The 20,771-nt window shown below is 54.8% G+C and overlaps 2 protein-coding genes across 2 annotated transcripts; one reads left to right on the plus strand and one right to left on the minus strand.

Annotated features, from left to right (window-relative positions):
* Positions 1 to 321: 321 nt before the first annotated feature.
* Positions 322 to 4,331, minus strand: LOC147412468 (ubiquitin carboxyl-terminal hydrolase 42-like). The gene is made up of 8 exons (XM_086481341.1): positions 4,145 to 4,331; positions 3,670 to 3,780; positions 3,042 to 3,112; positions 2,405 to 2,487; positions 1,972 to 2,158; positions 1,581 to 1,721; positions 1,259 to 1,359; positions 322 to 541 (listed from the first exon to the last, which is right to left on the minus strand). The coding sequence occupies exons 1-8, from the start codon at positions 4,329 to 4,331 to the stop codon at positions 322 to 324; spliced, it is 1,101 nt and encodes a 366-aa protein (XP_086337467.1).
* A 7,838-nt stretch (positions 4,332 to 12,169) lies between these two features.
* On the plus strand, positions 12,170 to 12,772 carry LOC147412469 (olfactory receptor 14J1-like). Its single transcript, XM_086481342.1, has one exon. It carries the CDS (start codon positions 12,170 to 12,172, stop codon positions 12,770 to 12,772), a length of 603 nt encoding a protein of 200 aa, XP_086337468.1.
* Positions 12,773 to 20,771: the final 7,999 nt, after the last annotated feature.

The raw sequence follows: 20,771 nt of genomic DNA on the forward strand, positions 1-20,771 counted from the left end.
GGGCCCTGACCAGGCCCAGGCCGTTGCAGTCATTCCCAATTCAACATGGAGCAGGAGAGCAGCCACAAACCCAACCCCAGCGGCTTCCCCAGCCCCACATGGCCCAGGCTCAGCCTCACTCCTCCCTTCCCATCTCCTCGGCCCCCTCTGCCCCCTGAGTGGCGCAGGGGGATGGGGAACGGGGCTGCAGCCTCCCTGATGGGCCTGTGCCAGCACAGAGCTCCCAAAATCCCCAGACATCAACCTCCCGCGCTGGGCATTTGCACCAAGAGCCCCAAAACCTGCACAGAAGAAAACTCCCTGCAAATCACATGTGGAAGGTCAGTGCGTGCTTTTAATCATGGCTTTGGCTTTTCTGCTTGCTCTCCTTCTTGCTGGGCACTGGTGATCTGTGTGCTCCACAACCTGGCTGCGGAGATCGTAGCCCTGCCGCGGGGATCTGCTCCGGACCCTCTCCCTGGCGCCAGTCCTCTGGCAAGGGGATGAAGGGCTGAATCCTGGTCCCGCAGCACCCCCCTGCTTGCTGCCAGCCGCCTGCCGACTGAGGAAGGAATGGGCGTGTGATGGTGCCGGTGAGGAAGGCCGCCTTGGTTCAGTTTCCAGGTCAGGGCGCCTGGAGACAAAAAGAGTGATCTCTGGTTAGGGCTGTTCTCGCAGCCTCCTCTGGGCTTCAGCCATTTTCTTGGGGCGGTTTCTATGACAGAGAGAAGATGTAACCAGGACCACAGATGGGAAACGTGACTGGCGTCTTCCCACCAGGTCTCCCCTGCCGGGGCAAGTCCTCGTCTTCGTACCCCCTACAGCCTCCATTTCATAGGATCATGGAATCACAGAGTGGTTTGGGTTGGAAGGGACATTAAAGACCATCTAGTCCAACGCCCTGCCATGGGCAGGGACACCTCCCACCAGACCAGTTGCTCCCAGACCCATCCAACCTGGCCTTGAACACTGCCAGGGAGGGGGCAGCCACAGCTGCTCTGGGCAGCCTGTGCCAGCACCTCACCACCTTCACAGGGAAGAACTTCTTCCTAATATCTGATCTAATTTACCCTCTTCCCATTGAAAACCCTTACCCCTTGTCCTATCACTGCACTCCCCCATGACAAGTCCCTCCCCTTCTCTCCTGCTGGCCCCCTTTACATGCTCTTCTCTGCTTTAGCCAGCTTCAGATCATTGAAACACTCAGGAGGGTGAGAAGGAAAGGAGCAAAGCCAGGAAAAGGAAAGCTATTCTGAGCACCTTCTAACACTGCTCTTACCTGATGTAAAAGAGTAAATAGGCTTGCTGCTTGAGAACTGTGCTGATGTCACAAGGATTCACAGCCGTGTCATCCATCTGGTACCACAGTCCGTCGCTGGCCTGTACAAAAAGGCACCGAGATCTGGAGATGAAGTGCACGGTTTCTCCACAAAAACACAGGTTCAGAAAGCTGCGGCACCAAGAGGACGCCCCAAGCAAATCCAGCCCAGCCCCTAAGGAGACCTTCTTCCCCAAAACCTTGGCTGCCAGGAATGCTGCCAGGAAAGTTTGTCTTCCCCAGCACACGTTGCTCCCTGGCTGGGGAGGAAGTTGCTCTTTACCTTTATGTAGCAGAAGTAGTGTCCTGCACCACAGCTGCCACCTGCGTGCACCAGGACAGCATACAAGGAGTAGAGGAGAGGCTCTCCAGCTGTCTCGGATGTGTATGGGCGAAGGTCCAAGTACTCGGGGTACTGCACAGCCTACGGCGAGAGAAAGAGGGCTCAGAAACCATCCTGAAACAGTGCGTGAAACAGCCTTCCAAGGGCCAGGGGTTCACAAATACACCTCCGGGTCCTGCACACGCTTGCTTTTCCCCAAAGCAACATGTCATGGTTTGGGTGGCGGGAAACTGCTCTTGGCCAAAGCAGCTCTGTCACAGCAGAGCACAGGCTGGTCTTCCCACAGGAAGCCTCCTCTCCCCAGAAGGGAACACGAAAAACCCAACGTGACCAGCTTGGGAAAGAGCGCGCTGCTTTGGGAAATCCGCTCCGGGAAGAGACGGTCGCACTCCAGCTGCCTACGCACCTTGCAGATCTTCCTGCCGGTGAAAACGTTGTACCTCTTCAGACACAGTGTGAGGACCTTGGGTTCGCGATGGACAGTGAACCCCTTGGAGACGGCAACTATCTTGTTGCAGCTGGAAAGCAAGCACAGAGCCTGGTGCTGAAATGCACCCTCTTGCCGCCAGAAGGCCAGGCTGCCTTCCCTGTCTCACACACCCCTCCGCTCTTTCAAGGCTACTCAGCACCGTGAGGCCATAGGAAGAGAAGCTGCGTCTCACCGTTGTGCATTAAACCCAGGGGAACAGGTCACTTGTGCTTGATGCCGTGCAGCACCTTCCTGCCGGATCTGGTATTAATAATGGTGTCAGTGATCATCTTACCTGGCACATTTAAAGCAGTTTTGGACATCCAGCCGCTCGGGTTCCACAAAGGCCTCCAGGGCTGCGGCGACAGATGAGGCTGCCTGGAGGAGTGAGAAAAGAGAGCGCTGAGCTCTGGGAAACATCCTTGCCCAAACTCTCACGAGGAGTTTATGCCAAAACCCAGCTCGGTGGTGCCGAGGAGAGCCACCGTGAGCCCATGAGCCGTGCCCAGGAGGAGGCAGAATGAGGGTATTTGGCTGAAGAGTCCCTCAATTCCCAGGGATTCCCGGGGCCATCAAGAGCCACGGCTCTGTGGCACCGCTCAGCTCAGCTCCCGACAGTGTGCGGGGTCATCCGTAATGAAACCAGCACAACCCATCAGCCTGGGCTGGAAGCCAGATGGGTGCGGGGGGAGGGCAAAGGGAAGAAGGACGAGAGTACATGGAGGGTGCAGAGAGGACAACACGTGCTTGTCCAGCTGAAAGGCAGCTCCTCCAGGGAGAGTGGTGCCATGGCCTCCCCAGCAGGACACTGTTCGTTCCACCTCCCACCCGCCACCAAGCTCTCCTGGGTTTGCACTAGAGGCGTTTAAGCCCACTGCATGGATTCTGGAAAGCTACAGGGAGTCTGGAATCACAACTAGAGAGCCTCTTACTCTGATATCCAAAGAGACATCCAGGAAGGCCTCGTAGGAATCAGAAACCGCTCCACAGCTCAGGCACGTGACTGGAAGGCAAATCAAAATGCTCAGCGACAGGGGAAGTCGACTGGCTGTGCCGGCTTTCGCTCTTCTTGCCGACCACGCCAGTCACAGTGTCAGTGGTTTACCCTAGGCAGACAGAAGGGCACCGGCAATCCCAGGGGGAGCAATAGTTGTGGAAAAGTACCTCTGGATCTCAGGGAGCCCCAGAATATTTGATGGATGGTGGTGGTCGATTGAGAAGAAGCGTCCAAGCTGGAAAGCAATGGTAAGGCAGAGGGTTAGTTATCTCCTCCGAGAGCTTTGCTTTGTCTGAAAGCCCTGGTCATACGGTTGCCTTGACGGGAGTACGTCAAGGAGCCCCAAGGGCTCAGGAACATTGGAAAGGTCACTGCTTGTGCTTACTCGCTGCTTCCGTGCAGACAAGCTGTCTGCATGGCATTCAGAGTGCAGAGGAAGAACTCGTGGGCATCTTCCTGCTCATCAGGCTGGAAATGCTCTCCTATTACTAAGAAAGAAGAAGTTAGTTGTTCTCTCCTACAAGAAGGGAAGAAAACCTGTAAAAGCACCAGAAGCGACTTACGATTGAGGACATTGCTGATGGCCGTAGGATAGATGGCACTGATTGAGCAACTCAGGACCTTGTTGACGTGCTCTTCCACTGCGCACATCACACAGGTGTCTTGCTGGAGACCTGAAGAGGGAGGAGGGAAGGAAGAAGCACCTCAGGTTAGCAAAAGAGCCGCAGGGATGGGAAATCTGATGGTGATCTTGACGTTCTAAGAACAGTCTCCGCTCCTCTCCTCCCAAGGTCCCAACAAGCCCAGGAGAAAACTTTCTTCGGAGGGATGCTGAGAGCCGGGGCTAGAAAGAGGTGCCTTTCTAAAGGTGGACACACCTAGATACGACAAGCGGCTTCTAGGCTTGAGTGTTCTAAGAACACCCACTTGGGGGGCCAACAGAGAAGGGCTGCTTTTCTCCTAAATCAGATTCCAGACTCTGGGAACCCTTGGGCGTGCCCAACAGATTGACACGGAGATGTTCATGAAAGCACTCACATGACTGGCTGTGCTCCCGAGAGAGCAGGTAGTTGCCCAGAGGCGGGGTGTAGGTCAGGCACTGCAGGACAGAGTTGAGGAAGCACGAGTTGCCCAGGTTGTAGAGTCCCGCTCCAGCACCCCGTCGTTGCTGCCAGTCCAGGCAAATCTTTTCCGGGGGACAGAGGATTCTTCGTGGTGGAGCCATCCCTTCGGCAACGACTGCAGAGAAACAACATTTGAAAAGAGATGAGACAAGCAAGTACTTCTCAGAGAGGGTAACCCTACGGATGTCAGATCTTCCCAGGAGCAACGTCATCTCTAAAAGTCTGGTTCCTAGTGACAGAGGAGTGAAAAAATTTGTTTTCCTGCGACTAATCGAAAACACGTGGGTAAGTCTGGCTGCTATCAGGAAACCCCCCAGAATGCACTCTGGGCGGTCAGCACATCGACGGCCAGGGATGGAGCATCAGCCACGTCCATTGCCTGTGGGGATTCACAAAGGCCAAGGCTGCTGGTGAAGCCCGTACTCACAGGAGTTGTTCCCCATTGCGGCCATTGCTCCTCAGGAACAGAGGGGAAAGCTCAGGATGACCAAGGGTGTCGGGACGTGCTCCAGAAAGAGAAGATTAGTGCCAATCTCATCACCTGATGGCAAAGAAATAATTGTAGATCAACAAAATGACTTAGAAAAGCCCCAAAGATAACCCACAGATCAGCCCCCGCCATCAAAAGTGTCTTGGTGGTACTTGTAACTGCTGCAGAGCTGCAGGCTGGTGGCCCTGCTGTCCCTGTCACAGGACTCCAACTGTCAGCAGTTCCCAAGGCCCTTTGGAAGACTGCATTGCGTGCCACCTTCTCAGAAGCGAACCTGTTGCCAGTGTTAGCAGCAGAGCCCTCTCCTCCTTGTAGGCAGGAGCGACCGGCTTTTGGCCACGACTTTAATGGCTGCCTTTGCCAGGCTCCTTTTCTGTTTCCCTTCCGACCCATCGGTGAGGGTGGGTGGGCTCCTTGTCACTCCAGGCTGAGCCCAGCCCCTCAGGCTAGACTGCCACCCCCCCACTTGCCTATCCTAGGCTATGGTAAAGAAATCGGAATCGGCAAGTAGGATCCCTACCCACAGCCCACCTCTGGCCGGCCTATGCAGGTGCAATAGCTCAGCCCCGAGCTCAGAAGGCAGAGACCAGGCTGTGCTTCTTTCCTGTGCCTACCCACCTACAGTCTGTCCCGAAAGTCAAACCATAATTACCTTTGACAGAGGATGGACGTTGCAGACAAGCAGCCAGAAAACGAGAAATGGCTGGAACAAAGTAGCCGCACCAGCAGCAAAGGAAGGACCAAGCTGCTGACCCAAAGGCCAGCTCAGCCCGACTGGCTTTCGCTGGGCTGCTTCTCGGGATACCAAGCCTTGGCCAGGGGAGGTCACAATAGCCAGGCGGGTACTGCATCACTGCCCCTTTGTGACACGGGGCCATGTCACAAGCCGCTGGGCTTCCCCAGGCGCCGCTGGCCAAGGGCTGTTCGTCTGCCAGCAGAGCTCCCATCTCTGCCCTGGGCCGCCCCAGCCGGGCAAATGGAAACCTGCCCAGGGCCGTGAGCACGCCTGTCCCCAGCTTCGGCCGGCACAGGCGGGTTGCTGAGGGTTTCTTTTCCACTTGTCCCAGGTCCGGGGCTGTGTCTGTGAGCCTCATGTAGCAAAACCCCCGCTCTCTCACAGCGTCATTTCCAACGCCTTTCGTCTGCCCCCAAGATACAGCCACGGGCTGACGCCGAGCAAGCGCTGCCCGAGAAACACCTTCAGCAACTGCACGGGGTTGAGCTTCGCTGGCTGCCAGGCCCCTGCCCAGCTGCGCTCTTGCCCAAACTCCTTCATGGGCAGCTCTTTGCCACCTTCCCATTTCTCCTGCCTCCAGGGATTGTTAGCTCTCTGTCAGCCACAGCTTGGCCAGATCCCTGCTCGCGGTGGCTGGAAGCAGTTTTGTTCCTGCCCGGCCTGGCCTGCATAGCTTTGGGCTGCCCAGATGAGGCAGCTGGTTGCTATTCCTGCCCCACTTGAACTGGCCAGTTTGGCCCCTGCCCCAAACTCAGGTCATCCAGTTTTCCCAGTGTCCACTCAGGGCAGTTGGTTTTCCTCCTGCTCAGCTCAGGGCAGTTCGTTCTGCCCCTGCTCCACCCGGGGAGACTTTCTTCTTTTTATCCCCCACTGGGGCATCCCGTTTGGCCACAGCCTTGCTTGGGTGCCTTTTGCTCATCATGTCCCCCTCGGTTCTTCCCCTCCCTTGCTTGGGGAGGCTCCTTTTGCCCCTTCTCCACACAGGCTACCTGGATTTACTCCAGCCCTGCTCTGGGGGCTCTTTATGCCCCTGCCCAAATCGGGGTGGCTAACTTTGCTCCTGCCCCACTTGAGGCACTGAGTTTTCTCCCTGCTCCCTGCTCCCTGCTCCCTGCTCCCTGCTCAGGGCATCTCATTTTGCCCCTGCTCCCGCCCTGCTTGGAGTGCCATTTTTTGCAAAGTTCCCTCCTGAATCGAAGAAAACTCAATAACAACCCAGTGTTGTCAAGCAGGGATTCTTTATTGCGGTGCCAGGCAGCACGAGGGATGGCTCCTTCCATCCGTGTGTGCGCAAGCGTTAGGACTCTTGCCTTATAGTTACAGCTTTTATACATATTTATTACATTTCTAAGGAAAGGTCGGGTTATTCTAAACATTTCCAGGAATTCGTTAACGTAAGTTCCTCCCATAGTCCCGCCTCAGTCCGCCCAAGTTACGCCCCCATCGGGGGTCCTTGGTGGTCGTTGGGGATGAAGGTCCGAGCCTTCCTCAGGGTTGAGCTTTTGAACTTGTCCTGTGGCACATGCCCTGTACCATCCCGGGTCTTTTCCAATTTGCAGAACCAGCTCATGCGAGCTGCCCTCCCTGTCTCTCCTGCTCAATCCTTTGTGTTCCTTGAGCCCCACAGTCTGATTGGAGGAATCCAGCCGGTGTCCTTCATTTGGCTAACTTGGCTTCCTTCTCTCTAAAGGCTGGTTAGTCAGTTGGCAATGGATACGTACATATGCATAATTCATTACAAAACGGAGAACAACCAGTGGTGGATGGGGATCAAGCCAGGGGTTACTTGAGCAAACTGCGCTCTTCCCAGGCCATGGAACTTGGAGGGGCTGCATCCACAGGTGCTGAGAGAGTGGTTTTTCCCCAGGAGGCACCAGTTCATTATAATTCCACTAAGAAAGGCACTCAGATCCTGTTTATTAGCACTAAGACTATAAGGAGAGAATCTTGCAGATAATCTTAGGTCCCTTTAACAGTGGCAACCCCAGGGAGTGTAGCATCGAGCGGGCCTTTGACCTTAACGCAGCCAAGCATGCAGACCCCATCCATGGAAGAATCTCCAGATTTGGTCACTCAAGCTAGTACAGGATTTTCTGACAAGGAAACAGCTCTATTCATGATCTTGAAACAAAATCCGGAGCTTCCAAACCCCCTTGCTTTCTCATGCTCCTCACCGAGGTCGGAGGCTTGGTGCGGCCAGGTGAGGGTTTCGAGATGAACGCTCAGTAACAACAGGGTGTCATGAAGCAGGCATTCTTTGTTGCAGCGTTGGGCAGCACCAGAGATCGCTCCACCACGAGTGCTGCACTGGAGCAGTCTCACAGAATAGCTTAAGGACAGTTTAACTCGTGCCTCTTCATTACAGTTCTCAGAACTAATTGTAACATTCAGGACTTTCCTGGAACTCATTACTGTGTGCTAATGATTTTGGAAGATGCGCAGTTAAGTTATGGTAGGGGTCTCTTCTCCCTCTGGTGGTCGTCTGTAGTCTTCCTCACGTTGTCCTTCCTTTAACCCCAATCACCACACACGCTCAGTTGTCCTTTGAATGTATTTTTGTGTCTCCTGGTCTGGAGCTTTACTTGGGTGTTTTTCAAAGTTCCTGTTATTTGCATATGGCGGTGTGTTTATATCTTCCAGACACCAAAGGCCACACAAACTGTTCTTCCCTGACATAAACACACGATCAATTTCCCTGTATCTTAACTGGTAAAAATATCATTCTCTGACAAACAATGTAAACTACAGACAGAGGGTGTAAGATCAAACGATCCTCGAAGACTAAGCTCCATAGCTGACAACAACCAGGCTTAACACCCATGTGGTGTGGGGGTGTGTGATGCCAGGTCCAGGTCAGCAGTAGGACCCCTCCCAGGCTCCATGGAGGGTGGGTGAGGAGACAACAAAGCGCTGGAGCTGTAAGGACCTTGTGTCCTCCAGCGGGTCTCAGTGGAAAAGACAGAAGCCAGAGCTGAGAGAGAAAGGGTCTCAGTTCTGTTGGGGTGTCAAAGCCCCTCAAGGCCCATGGCTATCCACACCACAGCTACACTGTCCCATGCCGGTGCCCGTTACCTTGCTTCCAACACCAAGCTGTGGTTTGCTGAGCATTCGCCAGTGCCTGTGTACCCAGCCCATTTCTCCCAACACCTTGCTAATGCCCATTTTCACCCAAGGTTTCCGGTCCCCAGACAGGTGTGACTTCTCTATTGCGCGTCCTTCTCCTGCTGCCTGGAAATACAAACACAACCTATTTCACTTCAGCTTGACACCCTCAATATTTTGGGTCTTCTTCCTTTCTTCAACGCACTCCCTGCTACACCTACACTCATCTCTCCTGCACTCCCCTGTGTCCAACAGACACAGAGGTGGGATCTGAGTGGACATGCTCCAGGGCACAGCCGTGGTTGCCCTGCTCACCCACTAGCCATTTTCGAAAGCCCCATTGAACATCTGGGTGCTGCCAGTAAGAAGGGAGTTCCTTCCACCTCCATGACCTCTCCAAGATGATGGAGAGTGGCTTCATGGTGACACCAGCCTGCTCTCTCAGCTCCCTTGGATGTCGCACCTCCTGTCCCTGGGAAAAGCTTGTGTTTGCTCAAGTGACCTCTGACTTCATCCCCATTTGCCACTGGTTCTTCTTCTCACCGGTCCTGTCTCAAGTCACAGAGGCCTGCGAGACCTTGCTGGGGAAGGCTGAGGCAAAGAGGATGGAGAATCTCAGCTCTAGCTGCACCTGCTCTCCCATTCAGCAGTGGCCACACATTGTGTTTGTTCCTTCTTGAATTGTCCCTGACATTTACAGCAGTAAACAGGCACCGTGGGGCCCTTGAATTGCCTTTCAAGCTCAGAGTGACTTTCAGTCTGGGCTGTCGCTGTGCCTGGAGGATGGTGTCCTGGAACAGCAGCTGTGCAGAGCTCTGCCACCGTGCCTCACCCGTTTAATCCCCCAGTGCCACAGCTCCTTCTCCAACAAGAAGAGCTCCAGCTTGTCCTGTCTGTGCCCCTGTCTGAGAGTATTGCTGTGCGTTTGGGCTGAAGCAACACAGCTGGGGAACCGGGCAGGCTCCCCCTTGCCATAAGGAAATCTTGCTTGCAAGACCCTGTGTTTGCTTCAGGGCAGAGACACGGCATGGACAAAAGTCAGCTGGATGTCTGCCTTGGTCTCTGACTGCCGTCAGAGGCTGAAATGGCTCTGCTCACTGAACTGAAGACATCCCCCTGCTGGGAGAAATTAGAGCCTTGCCTGTCATCTTCCTGGTGTGCTGCCTGATGGTAGGGGAAGGAAAGGTGATTCTCCTGCCCAGCTCTTTTCCCAATAGCAGAAATAGCACTCCCAGGATGAGAGAGAGAGAACATCAGTGGTTGCTTCAGGGTGTTTGACAGAAGGTTCCCCTGGAGGCCCAGGGACACCTGGAGGGAGCCCAGAGGGGGCAGAGAAAGGGCTGCCTTGGGCTGCTCCCCTGCTGCTGAGCTGGGCTGGGCTCCTGGGATGGAGGGAGCTGCTGGCAAGCAGGCAGCGCTGCAGAGAGACAGCTCTGCCCAGGAGCAGGGCTGGGGGCACTGCCTGCAGGCAGGGAGGGGAGAGGAGCCAGGCAGAGAGAGGTTAAAGGCAGCATGGGGTGGGAGGATGGCTGAGAGCTCACTGGAGGAGAACTCTTCACAGCCTCTGACCCAGTAAGTCTCTGGCTGCAGGGCACTGAATCTGCAGTTGCTGGAGGGATCTCCAAAAGCTGGCGCAACCTACAGCCTATGGGATCTGTAAGTACAACTCTGCCAGTTTCTCCAGTGTAGAGCAGGACATCTTGTGAGAGCAGGCCTTCCCTGCTGCCCCGTCAGAGGGACAGGGCACAATGTGTCTCTCTGGGTGCGCGGTAGTGCAGAGAGGCTTCCTGGAACAGTGTCCTAACGCTGGTATAGCCCACGTCTCATATGACCTGTGAGGAAGGCTCCCAAGGATCCTTCAGGGCTGAGAAGGATGTGCTCCAGAGCAGGGCACCCCTACCGCATCATCAAGGGGACAGGACATGATGGCTCCTTGTCCCAGGCATGGCTTCAGGGGTACAAAGCTGGGTGTGCAGCCAGGAGTGCCCAGGGCTCTTCCTCCAAGCAGGATCCCTGTGTTGCAGCGGGCTGTGTGCTGGGGGCAGGGACCCTGCTGCCTGCCACAGTCAGCACTCAGCCTGCCCGGGGACTTCCCCATGGCACTGTGGGGAGAAGCTGTGGATGGAAGGAGTGACCCTTGCAGGGCATGGCAGGGTCCTTCTGCCATCGGGAGGGTGCTGCGTGGGTCAGGTCTGGTCACAGCTCCAGATCACCCCAGGCAAATTTGCAGCGTGTCCATTTGCAGACGAGCATTGAGGAAGCATTCACCTGAAAGACAAGGAGTCTGTGCTTTCAGTGTTCTCCTCATGGCTGACTGGGTGGGTGGAGGAGATGGGAATTTCTTTCTCCCTTGGGGAGAAGACATGGAGAGCCCAGATCTCGTTGGCACGTGTCTGCGCTACTCCTTAGCCCTTGCCCGCACAGAGATGCTGCTGGGCAGTGTCCTGCTGCAGAAGGTGCCTGCAAGGCAGAGCTGAGAACACAGCAGGGTGCTCTGAGCACTGAAAGGGAGGACAAAGGAACAGCCCCCGGCAGGGGCAGCTCCAGGCAGCAGAGAGATGGGCAGGGAGGGAGAGGGAGCTGCTGCTTGAACGGTCTTGGGAGGGGGGATTCCAGTAACTCCCTGCCATCCCCTGCAGTGCAGGTGCCTTCCTGGAGCAACTCCGTGGTCTCCTCTGACACACAGTACAGTCCCCCACCCCTTAATATCACGGGGAAATAGCCCTGCATTATCCTCCAAGCAGCCCAACCACCAAAGAGGAGAAATGCTTGAGTGTCTGACCGGGTCTCCCCATCCTGACTCTCTCGGCAGCAGAACTTTGGCATGTTCTCCTCTTGCCTCTGTTGACCTTCTTCTTCCCCTTTTTCTCTCTGTGGTGGGGGGGGTGAGGATCCAGGTACAGCTCAGACACTGATGCTGCATGTCCTCTCCTGCAGGCGTAGCCATGGAGGAAAAGCACCAAATCCCCTAATATCTGGGACTCTGGGGACGGCAGTGTGTGGGGCTGGGAGTAAGCCGACCCTGCTTCAGGGTGCCCAACTGTAGGACTTTCCCTGGAGGATCCTGCTGGGATGCAGGCTGCCCTCCACAAGGGCACAGCTCTCCCATGGCATCTCTGTGTTTTCCAGGAGCCCCTTGGAGAAGACGTGCCAGTGCCAAGGCCATGAGAATCCTGCTGGAGGGCTGGTGTGGGCAGCTGCAATGAGCACTGTGTGTCCCTGGCTGGGAGAGCAGAGCTGAGACCCTCCTCAGGTATGAGGAGACTGGGTGAGGGGGTGGGAGAGGTGCACTCGTCCATCTGACTCCTCTGCTGTCAGCAGTGTCCAGTTTCTTCTCAGGGGAATGGCTGAGCGTGATCATCCTCCAAGTCAAAGAGGTGCCAGCACAGGGCAGCTGAGAGCAGCAGTGACGGACAGACCGGCTGTCCCCACCCTGCACTAAGGGGAAGTCCCTTTGTCTCTTAGGACCCACAAGGTTTCACTTGGAGCACAGCAGAAGAGGATCTCTGCCTTCAGAACCCTTCTCAGCTGCGGTGGGCAAACTGGAATGTGCTGCTCAGCTCTTTCTGTTTTCCTTCTTGCTTGGAGCAGAGTATTGTCTCCTCACTGTCATGGCCTACGACCGCTACGTGGCCATCTGCAAACCTCTGCGCTACAGGACCCTCCTGGGCAGCAGAGCTTGTGTCCACATGGCAGCAGCTGCCTGGGGCAGTGGGTTTCTCACTGCTGTGCTGCACATGGCCAATACATTTTCACTGCCCCTCTGCCAGGGCAATGCCCTGGACCAGTTCTTCTGTGAAATCCCCCAGATCCTCAAGCTCTCCTGCTCACACTCCTACCTCAGGGAGGTCGGGCTTCTTGTGGTCAGTGCTTGTTTAGCATTTGGGTGTTTTGTGTTCATTGTGGTGTCCTACGTGCAGATCTTCAGGGCCGTGCTGAGGATCCCCTCGGAGCAGGGACGTCACAAAGCCTTTTCCACCTGCCTCCCTCACCTGGCCGTGGTCTCCCTCTTTCTCAGCACGGCCTACCTGAAGCCCTCCTCCATCTCCTCCCCATCCCTGGATCTGTTGGTTGCAGTGCTGTACTCGGTGGTGCCTCCAGCAGTGAACCCCCTCACCTACAGCGTGAGGAACAAGGAGCTCAAGGATGCAGTGTGGAAGCTGATGACTGGCTGCTATGCAGAAGCAAGAAACTGCCCATCTGCTTCTGCATAGCAGTTGCCATGTACCTCAGCACAAGCCCAGCCTGCTGTTGGTGGCGGTGTTTTACTTGCCATTCCCTTTCTAATTTGCTGTCTGATTTCCTTTCCCAGCTGAGTGGCTGTCTAAACGCGGAGCTCTGCTCTCTGTGCGGTTAAACAAAATAAAGGACCCTACAAAGACTTTTTAATTTTTTTCTGATCTCCTTCCTCCAAGACCGTTTGAGCTGCAGAGAGAATTCCTCCATGCAGAGGTGGAGGGGAAGAGAGCTCCCACATGGCAGCACTGCGAGAGAGCTCTTGGTCTGCCAGAGCTCTTCTCTTTCCACTTCCACACTCTCCCTCTGAGTCCTTGTGTGCTGTAAGGCCCAATCGCTCTGGCAGCTCGGTCACAGTCCTGCTGTGTGGTGGTCCCGTGACCGCAGGCAGGGACAGGCAACGGGCATCTCTGCCATACAGCTGCCCTCTGTAAGAGCGGTTCCATCGTGAAAGGGGATCTCCTCAGGGCAGGGCCTGCAGGCTTGGCTCTCCCTCCAAAGGGGCTCTCAAGAACATGCCCAGGAAAGCATCCCACAGATGAAAACACCAGTGAAAAGCTGAAGAGTGTGAGTGTGCAGGGTGGGGGCAAACAGCAGTGTCCCCACACAGCCAGGCCTCCTGGGAGAGACCTGAAGGACTAGCAGAGCAGCGTCTGGTCTGTGCCTGGGCTCACTGGACACCCTGGGGAAGCTGCCTGCGCTGGTTTGGGCTGGGATAGAGTTAATTGTCCTCACCGTAGCTGGTAGGGGGCTGTGGTTTTGATTGATGCTGGAAAAAGTGTTGATGACCCAGGGATGTTTTAGTTATTGCCAGAGAGCGCTTGCACCGAGTCAAGACCTTTTCTGCTCCTCAGCCCACCCCAGCAGCGAGCAGGCTGGGGGTGCACAAGGAGTTGGGAGGAGACGCAGCCGGGACAGCTGACCCCAGCTGACCAAAGGGTTATTCTATACCGTTTGATGTCATGGTCAGCAATAAAACGCTGGGGGAAGGGGAAGGAAGGGGGGCCTTTTGGATGGATGGCGTTTGCCTGCCCACGTAACTGTTAGGTGTGTTGGAGCCCTGCTTTCCTGGGGATGGCTGAGCACCTGCCTGCTGATGGGAAGCAGGGCCTGAATTCCTTCTTTTGCATGGGTGGCTTTTGATTTACCTGTTAAACCATCTTCATCTCGACCCACGAGTTTGCTCACTTTTGCCCTTCTGATTCTCTCCCACATGCCTCTAGGGGGGCAGCGAGTGAGTGAGCGGCAGTGTGGTGCTTAGCTGCCAGCCTGGGTTAAACCACGACACTTCCCCAGGGCGACCCTCATGGACTAGCGCCTCGCAACCACCATTTCCAGCACTGCCTCTCACCACAGCTCGGGGGGGTCCTTTGTCCCTCCATGGAGGGACACTGAATGACCAGGTCAGACGTCGATGTTCGCATTGTACAGATGAGCTGTAAGAATGCGCATCGCGCCCACGAGGTGAGATGAACCTGAATGAGCACAAACACCATCAGCCCCTTCTGGGGGTGTCATGAAGGCCAGTGGGACAGACAGGGTCTCAAGGTCACTTCACGTTGAAAGTAGCGTCCCCTGGGAAACCACCGGAATGCAGCACTGGGGTGGGCTTCCTTGAACCAATATCTCTGAGTCCATTTCTCTTGCTGTGGGGCATCTCGTGCAAGCGCAGAGCAACGTGACACACGCAGGGCTGAGATGCCTGCCAGCCTCTGGGAGAGGGAAGAGGAGGCCAGAGAGGCACTGCAACTCCTTCCCTGCACTGCCTGTGTGTGTAAGGACTCGTGTCTCTGAACACCCCTGTGGGCAAGATCAGTGCACGAGGCCAGCTCAGATGTGGAGATCTGGCAGAGCCCTGACATTTCTGTGTGTGACTCCAGGAACAAGCCCCACTGGCCCAGTGAGATTCATCTCAGCCGCCTCGGACAGGCTCATTGCAAGGGCTCCTGTTTGCTGGGTCACCCTTGCCTGTAGTTCTGGATGTGCCCTCAAAAGTGCCAGAGCAATCAGAGAGGTTCTGGGGTCCACGTAAAGGAGCCATCAAACCCATCTTCAGGAAGGGCAGGAAAGACATTTGGGAGAATTACAGGCTTCAGAATTACCTCCGTCCCTGGGAAGGCAATGGGACATGTCGTCCTGCAGCCATTCCCAGGTAGCTGAAGGACAGGAAAGGGATTGCTGAACCAAAATGCCAAGGGGAACAAAGGGCACGTTGTGTACCTGGAGTTTTGCAAGGCCTGTGACATGGTCTCCTGTCATGTCCTTACAGCCAGATTGGTGCTCTCTGGGCTGAAGAAGCAGACGTTGTCGTGGGTGGGATGTTGCCTGGATGACCAAGGCCAAGTGTTATGTGGTACAAAGTCCTCCGTGCAGCCAGTTACTAGCAGCGTCCCTCAAAGACCAGCGCTTGTGACAACATGCTCGAACAGCTTTACTGTCGCCCGGCATGATGGGACAGAGCACACTTTCAGCACCTTTGGGGAAGATGCAAAGCTGGGTGGAGGCTTGAGCAACCTCACCTAGTTCACCCTGCCTGGAGCACGAGAGTGAGACACGATGTTGTTCAGGGCTCTCTTCCAACCTCAGTTATTCTGTGATTCCATGAATCTTTCCCTCAGAGAGGTTTTTGAAGACAGAATAGGTAGGGGAAGAAGAAGAAAAGAACAAAAAAAAAGTCAGAAGAGGAGCTGTAAAATTTGTCAACATAAATGCATCAGTTCCTGTGAAGAATGTTGCTCCACTCAAATTGTTAGTAGGAAATATATTTCGTACATTGTATAAAATAAGCACACTTTTGTCTGGCCATGTCCTGGCCATAAGGAGGGGGATGAATGGGTCTGGCATTATGGGGTCAGTTGCTTACAGGAGGTACGAGAGAGAACATGGAAAGACAGCGAAGCTTTACCTCCCTGAAGCTCAAAGCAGGGTGAGAGGTGGGAGGGATCTGAATGGTCAAAGAGTAAGAGGAGGAGGAGCCCTGGGGAACAGTGGAAAGTGCATATGTCCAGAGAGGCTTCTGAAGAGATGCCTGCAGACAAGGTGAGTTTAACCAGGACAGGCAGAAACAGGTGGAAGGTTGGGAGATTAAACAGAGAGCATGACAGGCAGAGTGTGGGCGAGGCACACACAGGGTAAGGTCAGTATTTCAGAGAGTATTTTCTCTCCAAGTTGGACAGATATGGGTTCGATGGGTGGACTGTTCAGAAGATAAGGACTTGGATGGATGGACGCATCCAGAGGGCAGTGGTCGATGGCTCAATGTCCAGATGGAAAAGGGTGACAAGTGGTGTCCCTCTGGGACCAGTGTTGTTTAATACCTTCATCAATGATATTGACAGTGGCATCGAGTGCACCCTCTGCAGGTTCACTGATGACACTGAGCTGGGTGGTGCAGTTGATATGCCAAAAGGGACGGGAGGCCATCCAGAGGGACCTGGACAGGCTGGAGAGGTAGGCCCAGGTGAACCTCAGGAGGTTCAACAAGGCCAAGGGCAGGGTCCTGCACCCAGGCCAGGGCAACTGCTGGTATCAACACAGGCTGGGAGAAGACAGGCCAGAGAGCAGCCCTGTGGAACAGGACTTGGGGGTGCTGGTGGGTGAGAAGCTGGACATGAGCCACCAGTGCGCAACTGCAGCCCAGAAGGCCAATCGCATCCTGGGCTGCACCAAAAGAAGTGCGGCAGCAGATCGAGAGAGGGGATTCTGCCCCTCTGCTCTGCCCTGGTGAGACCTCACCTGCAGTGCTGCGTCCAGCTCAGGAGCCCCCAGCACAAGAAGGATGTGGACCTGTCGGAGCGTGTCCAGAGGAGGGCCACGAAAATGCTCAGGGGGCTGGAGCACCTGTCCTATGAGGACAGGCTGAGAGAGTTGGGGTTGTTCAGCCTGGAGAAGAGAAGGCTCCAGGAGGACCTTGTAGCGACCTTCCAATACCTGCCAGGGGCCTATAAGAAGGCAGGGGAAGAACAGTTCGCAAGGGTTTGCAGCGATAGGACAAAGGGTAATGGTTTTGAGCTACAAAAGGGTAGATTTGGGTTGGACATTAGGAAAAAGTTCTTTAATATGAGGGTAGTGGGTCACTGGCACAGGCTGCCCAGAGAGATACTGGAAGCCCCATCCCTGGAGACATTCAAGGTCAGGCCTGATGGAGCTCTGAGCAACCTGACCTAGTTATAGATGTCCCTGCTTATTGCAGAGGGGTTGGGCCAGGTGGCCTTTAGAGGTACCTTCCAACCCAATACTTTCTAGGATTCTTTGAGGTGGAGGCTCAGGGCGCTACAGTAGCAGCGTGCACCTGCTTGAAGGTGGTTTTAGAGCTGATGGAGCTTTTCTTGGTAGTGGGAAGGGAAGGAAACCTCCACAAAGTGCAGCTTGGAAGGTTCAGACTGGAGGTGAGAACAAAAGAAATGTCACTCAGAGGGTCGCCTTGCAGTGCAAGTGGTCCCCCAGAGGGAGTCTGGATCAGCCCTTGGCTTTGTGTTTCAAGGAATGGCCAGCGAGAGTAGAGAGACATGAGGGAAGGTGTAGAAATGGTGGGGTGAGAGCTAGGTGGGAAAGCAAGCAGGGTGTCAACAGCCTGAAGGGAAAGAGGTGCAGGCTTGGGGCAGGGTAGGACAGCCTGCAGTAGAGATGGCCAAGGGCTGTAGCAAGGCTGAAAGGTCCAAGAGGCCTGAGGTCTTGGTCCTCTTGGCTAGAGCAGTTGCCTCTGCCAGCGAGGCTGATGAGATGGAGGGTCTCAGGATGTTCCTTCCCAGGGCCTGAGGGTCAAGGCTCGGCCTTTCTGCTTCCTAAAGCAAAGCAAAGGGTTTTCTCAGCATTCCAGCCACCTGCACAGGGCCTTGGCCTGCCTGCAAGCATGGCCTCCAGTGATCTGCTCTAACGACGCCCTGGGAAGGCTTTGTCAGTAAGGGCCCTCAGGGGGGCCAGTCAGGGCTTCAAGGTACTTCTGGGGTTTGCTTCTGACTTTGGCTTCTGGAGAGCTTTCTTCAGGCTTCTCTCAGTACCTGAGGGTCATGTAATGAGCCCCAAATGCCCGAATGAGCCGTTTATTTGTGTCATTTCCTTCAAGTCTTCAAGACTTGCACAGCTGATGGGAGCTTTTTCATAGCGTAGTTCAGGAGGAAGATTTCAAAGTGCTTCTAAGAACTTTATTTTTTATTTTCAGGGTTACACCTTCTGCCTTTTCTTTCAGAGAAGGGGTTAGAGCAGCCTTCTCTAAGTGCTAATGATCCCGAGGGTCTCCTCAGGAGGTCTGGACTGGTCAGAAAAGCAGTTTTTTGAGGTCTGACACTGTGTGGACAACCTTGCTCCTCATCTCCCCAACCCCACCATTTCCCTCACTGTCCCCCGGAACCTGCATCACTTTTTGTGACATCAGCCTTCTCCACTGCAGTGCTTTGCTTGCACACACGGCTTTTGCTTCCCCTCTTCAGCTGTCTTTGTCTTGACCCACAAGTTTTGCTGCTTTTGTCACTTCTGATTCTCTCCCCCATTGCTCTGGGGGTGTGTGGGGGGAGTAAGCAATTGATTCTGGGTGTTTAGCTGTTGGCCAGGGCCAAACCACAACTAGTTCCTACCACAGTGACCTTTCTGGGCTCTCCTCTGACCCACACGCAGGCTCTCACCTACACTCTTGCCTGTCCAACAGAAGAGCTCAGGTATCTGAGCTGCCCTGACATCAAACAGGAGATCTGCATCGTTCCCATTGGTCTCTCCTAAAGACCCTGCATCTCCACCCACCCCAAGAGCCGTGGGAGCTGTCCTTCCCCACCCCAGCCCTTCTTCCACTCCTGTCACAGCTCTGTGGTGGCACATGGGGCTCCTGCTCTCTGTGCCCCAGGCTGTGGGGCCCATTTGGGCTGCAGCGCCTCAGACGTGGCACCAGGGCCAAGGGCGGGCTTGTCACCTGGAAACCTGGTGGCAAGAGATGGGACGCCGTGTGTGGGAAGGCTTTGCTTGCCAGCAGAGGCACGCTGGAGGGGATGGCAGGTGGCAACGTGCTGATGGCTGAGGTTCCCACCACGAGAGCAAGAGCTGCAGTGCCCGAGGGCAGAGAGAAAAAGACCTGGGCTGTGCAGCCCTGGCAGGAGAGGGGTTGGCTGTGCCAGGGGACTCTGCAGCATGGTGGGACCTGTGCCAGAGGTGGAGCCCATCTCCAAGAAGGACCGTGATGCTGCTGGAATGTCCCTGGGGGAGGACAGCCTGTGATCCAGCCGCACAGCGGACATCCTGCTGGAGGCTGGTCAGCTCCAGAGCAGCTCTGCAGAGAAGGCCCTTGGGGTTCCGGAGGACCAGCTGAGCCTGAGCCAACATGGCACCCGCGTGGCCAAGGCCAACAGCTCCTGGGCTGCATGAGGAAAGGCCATGCTGGCAGGTGGAGGGAGGTGACCCTTCCCCTCGACTCGGCGCTGGTGAGGCCACACCTGCAGTGCTGTGTCCAGTGCTGGGCTGCCCAGGGCAGGGAAGCTGTTGACCTACTAAAGGAAGCCCAGTAAAGGCCACAAAGGTGGTGTAAGGGACTTTCCGTACCTTCCATAGGAGGGAATGCTGAGAGAGGTGGGACTGTTCAGTCTGGAGAAGGAAGCTCGGAGGGATTCTGTTACTGTGAATGAATACCTGATGGGGGGGCATGAAGACTGAGGAGCCAAACTCTTCTTGGTAGTTCCCAGCAACAAGACAGGGGGTGATGGACAGGTAAACACTTTTTGACTGTGAGGATGGTCAACCCCTGGAACAGGGTGCCCCAGTGAGGTGGTGGAGTCTCCATCCACCCACCTAGACACGGTCCTCAGCAACCTGCTCCAGCTGAGCCTGCCTCACCTGAGGGTTGGACTACATGATTTGAGTGTCTTTAGACGACCATTAAAGGTCCCTTCCAACCCAAACTGTTCACGATTCTATGATTCTAAAAGCTCACTTTGGTGAGGAGTGGGCCATCAATTAGAGTCCTCTTGGGTGACGTTCCTGGGCATCTGAAAGAGAAAAATGTGTCCAAACACAGGCAGCATGGACTTAGCAAGGATACATGCTAGGAATTCCCTATCTAGCCCCATTTTGAGGATTCTGGCTGCAGTTTTGAGGGCCCAAATCCTCATTTTGAGCCTCCAAAGACCCATTGTTAGGATGCAAAGCCTCGGGTACCAAAGTACCGTTTGAGGGACCAAAACTGAATCTCAGGTTTGAAACCCTCATTTTCATTTCCAAAGCCCTGTTTTAGGGTCCAAAGCCCTATTTTTAGGGCCCAGACCCTCCTTCAGAGAGTCCAATGCCCTCTTTTACAGCTCTAGGCCTGCACTGGAGTGCCCAAAGCCCTGTGTTTGGGATCAAAGCTTCATTTCTAGGGGCCATAGAGGAACCAAGAGGTTCCCTTCCTGTGCAGGGTCCAAAGAGCCATATGTAGCACCTAACCCATCCTTTTTATTGCCCTAAGCCTCATTTTGAGGGCCAGAATTCTCATGTTTCTGGTCCAAACGTGTCTTTTATTACCCACTGCTTAACTTTCAGCACCCACAGTTTCATTTGCAGGGTTTTAAACCCTCAGATTTAGGGCAGAAAGCCTCTTCTCAGGGTCCAGAGCTACATTTACAGTAACCAAAGCTTGAGTTTTCCTTTCCAAAGTCCTAGTTTTGGATTCCAAAGCCTCATTTTAGGCTCCAAAGCCTCACTTTTATGGACCAAAGGCTCCATTTCAGTTTGCAAAGTCACACATAATTTTCAAGCTTCGTTTTCAAGCTCCAAAGCATCAATTTTAGGATTCAGGCAGGAATTTCTAGGGCCGAAGCCACATCTTGAGTGTCCAAATCCTAATTTGGAGAGTCCAAAGCCCTCTTTTAGGCCTCAAAGCCTTAGTTTGTGATCCCAGTTTTAGGGTCCATAGCTCAGATTCTAGGCGTGAAGGCTTCATTTTCATGCTCCAGACCCTCCTTTCAAGGGGCAAACTCCCCACTTAGGGCTCAAAGCCTCAGTTTCTCCAGGTCCAAG

This window comes from Leptosomus discolor, unplaced genomic scaffold, assembly GCF_034619465.1.
Source record: "Leptosomus discolor isolate bLepDis1 unplaced genomic scaffold, bLepDis1.hap2 HAP2_SCAFFOLD_104, whole genome shotgun sequence".
Taxonomy (NCBI): domain Eukaryota; kingdom Metazoa; phylum Chordata; class Aves; order Leptosomiformes; family Leptosomidae; genus Leptosomus; species Leptosomus discolor.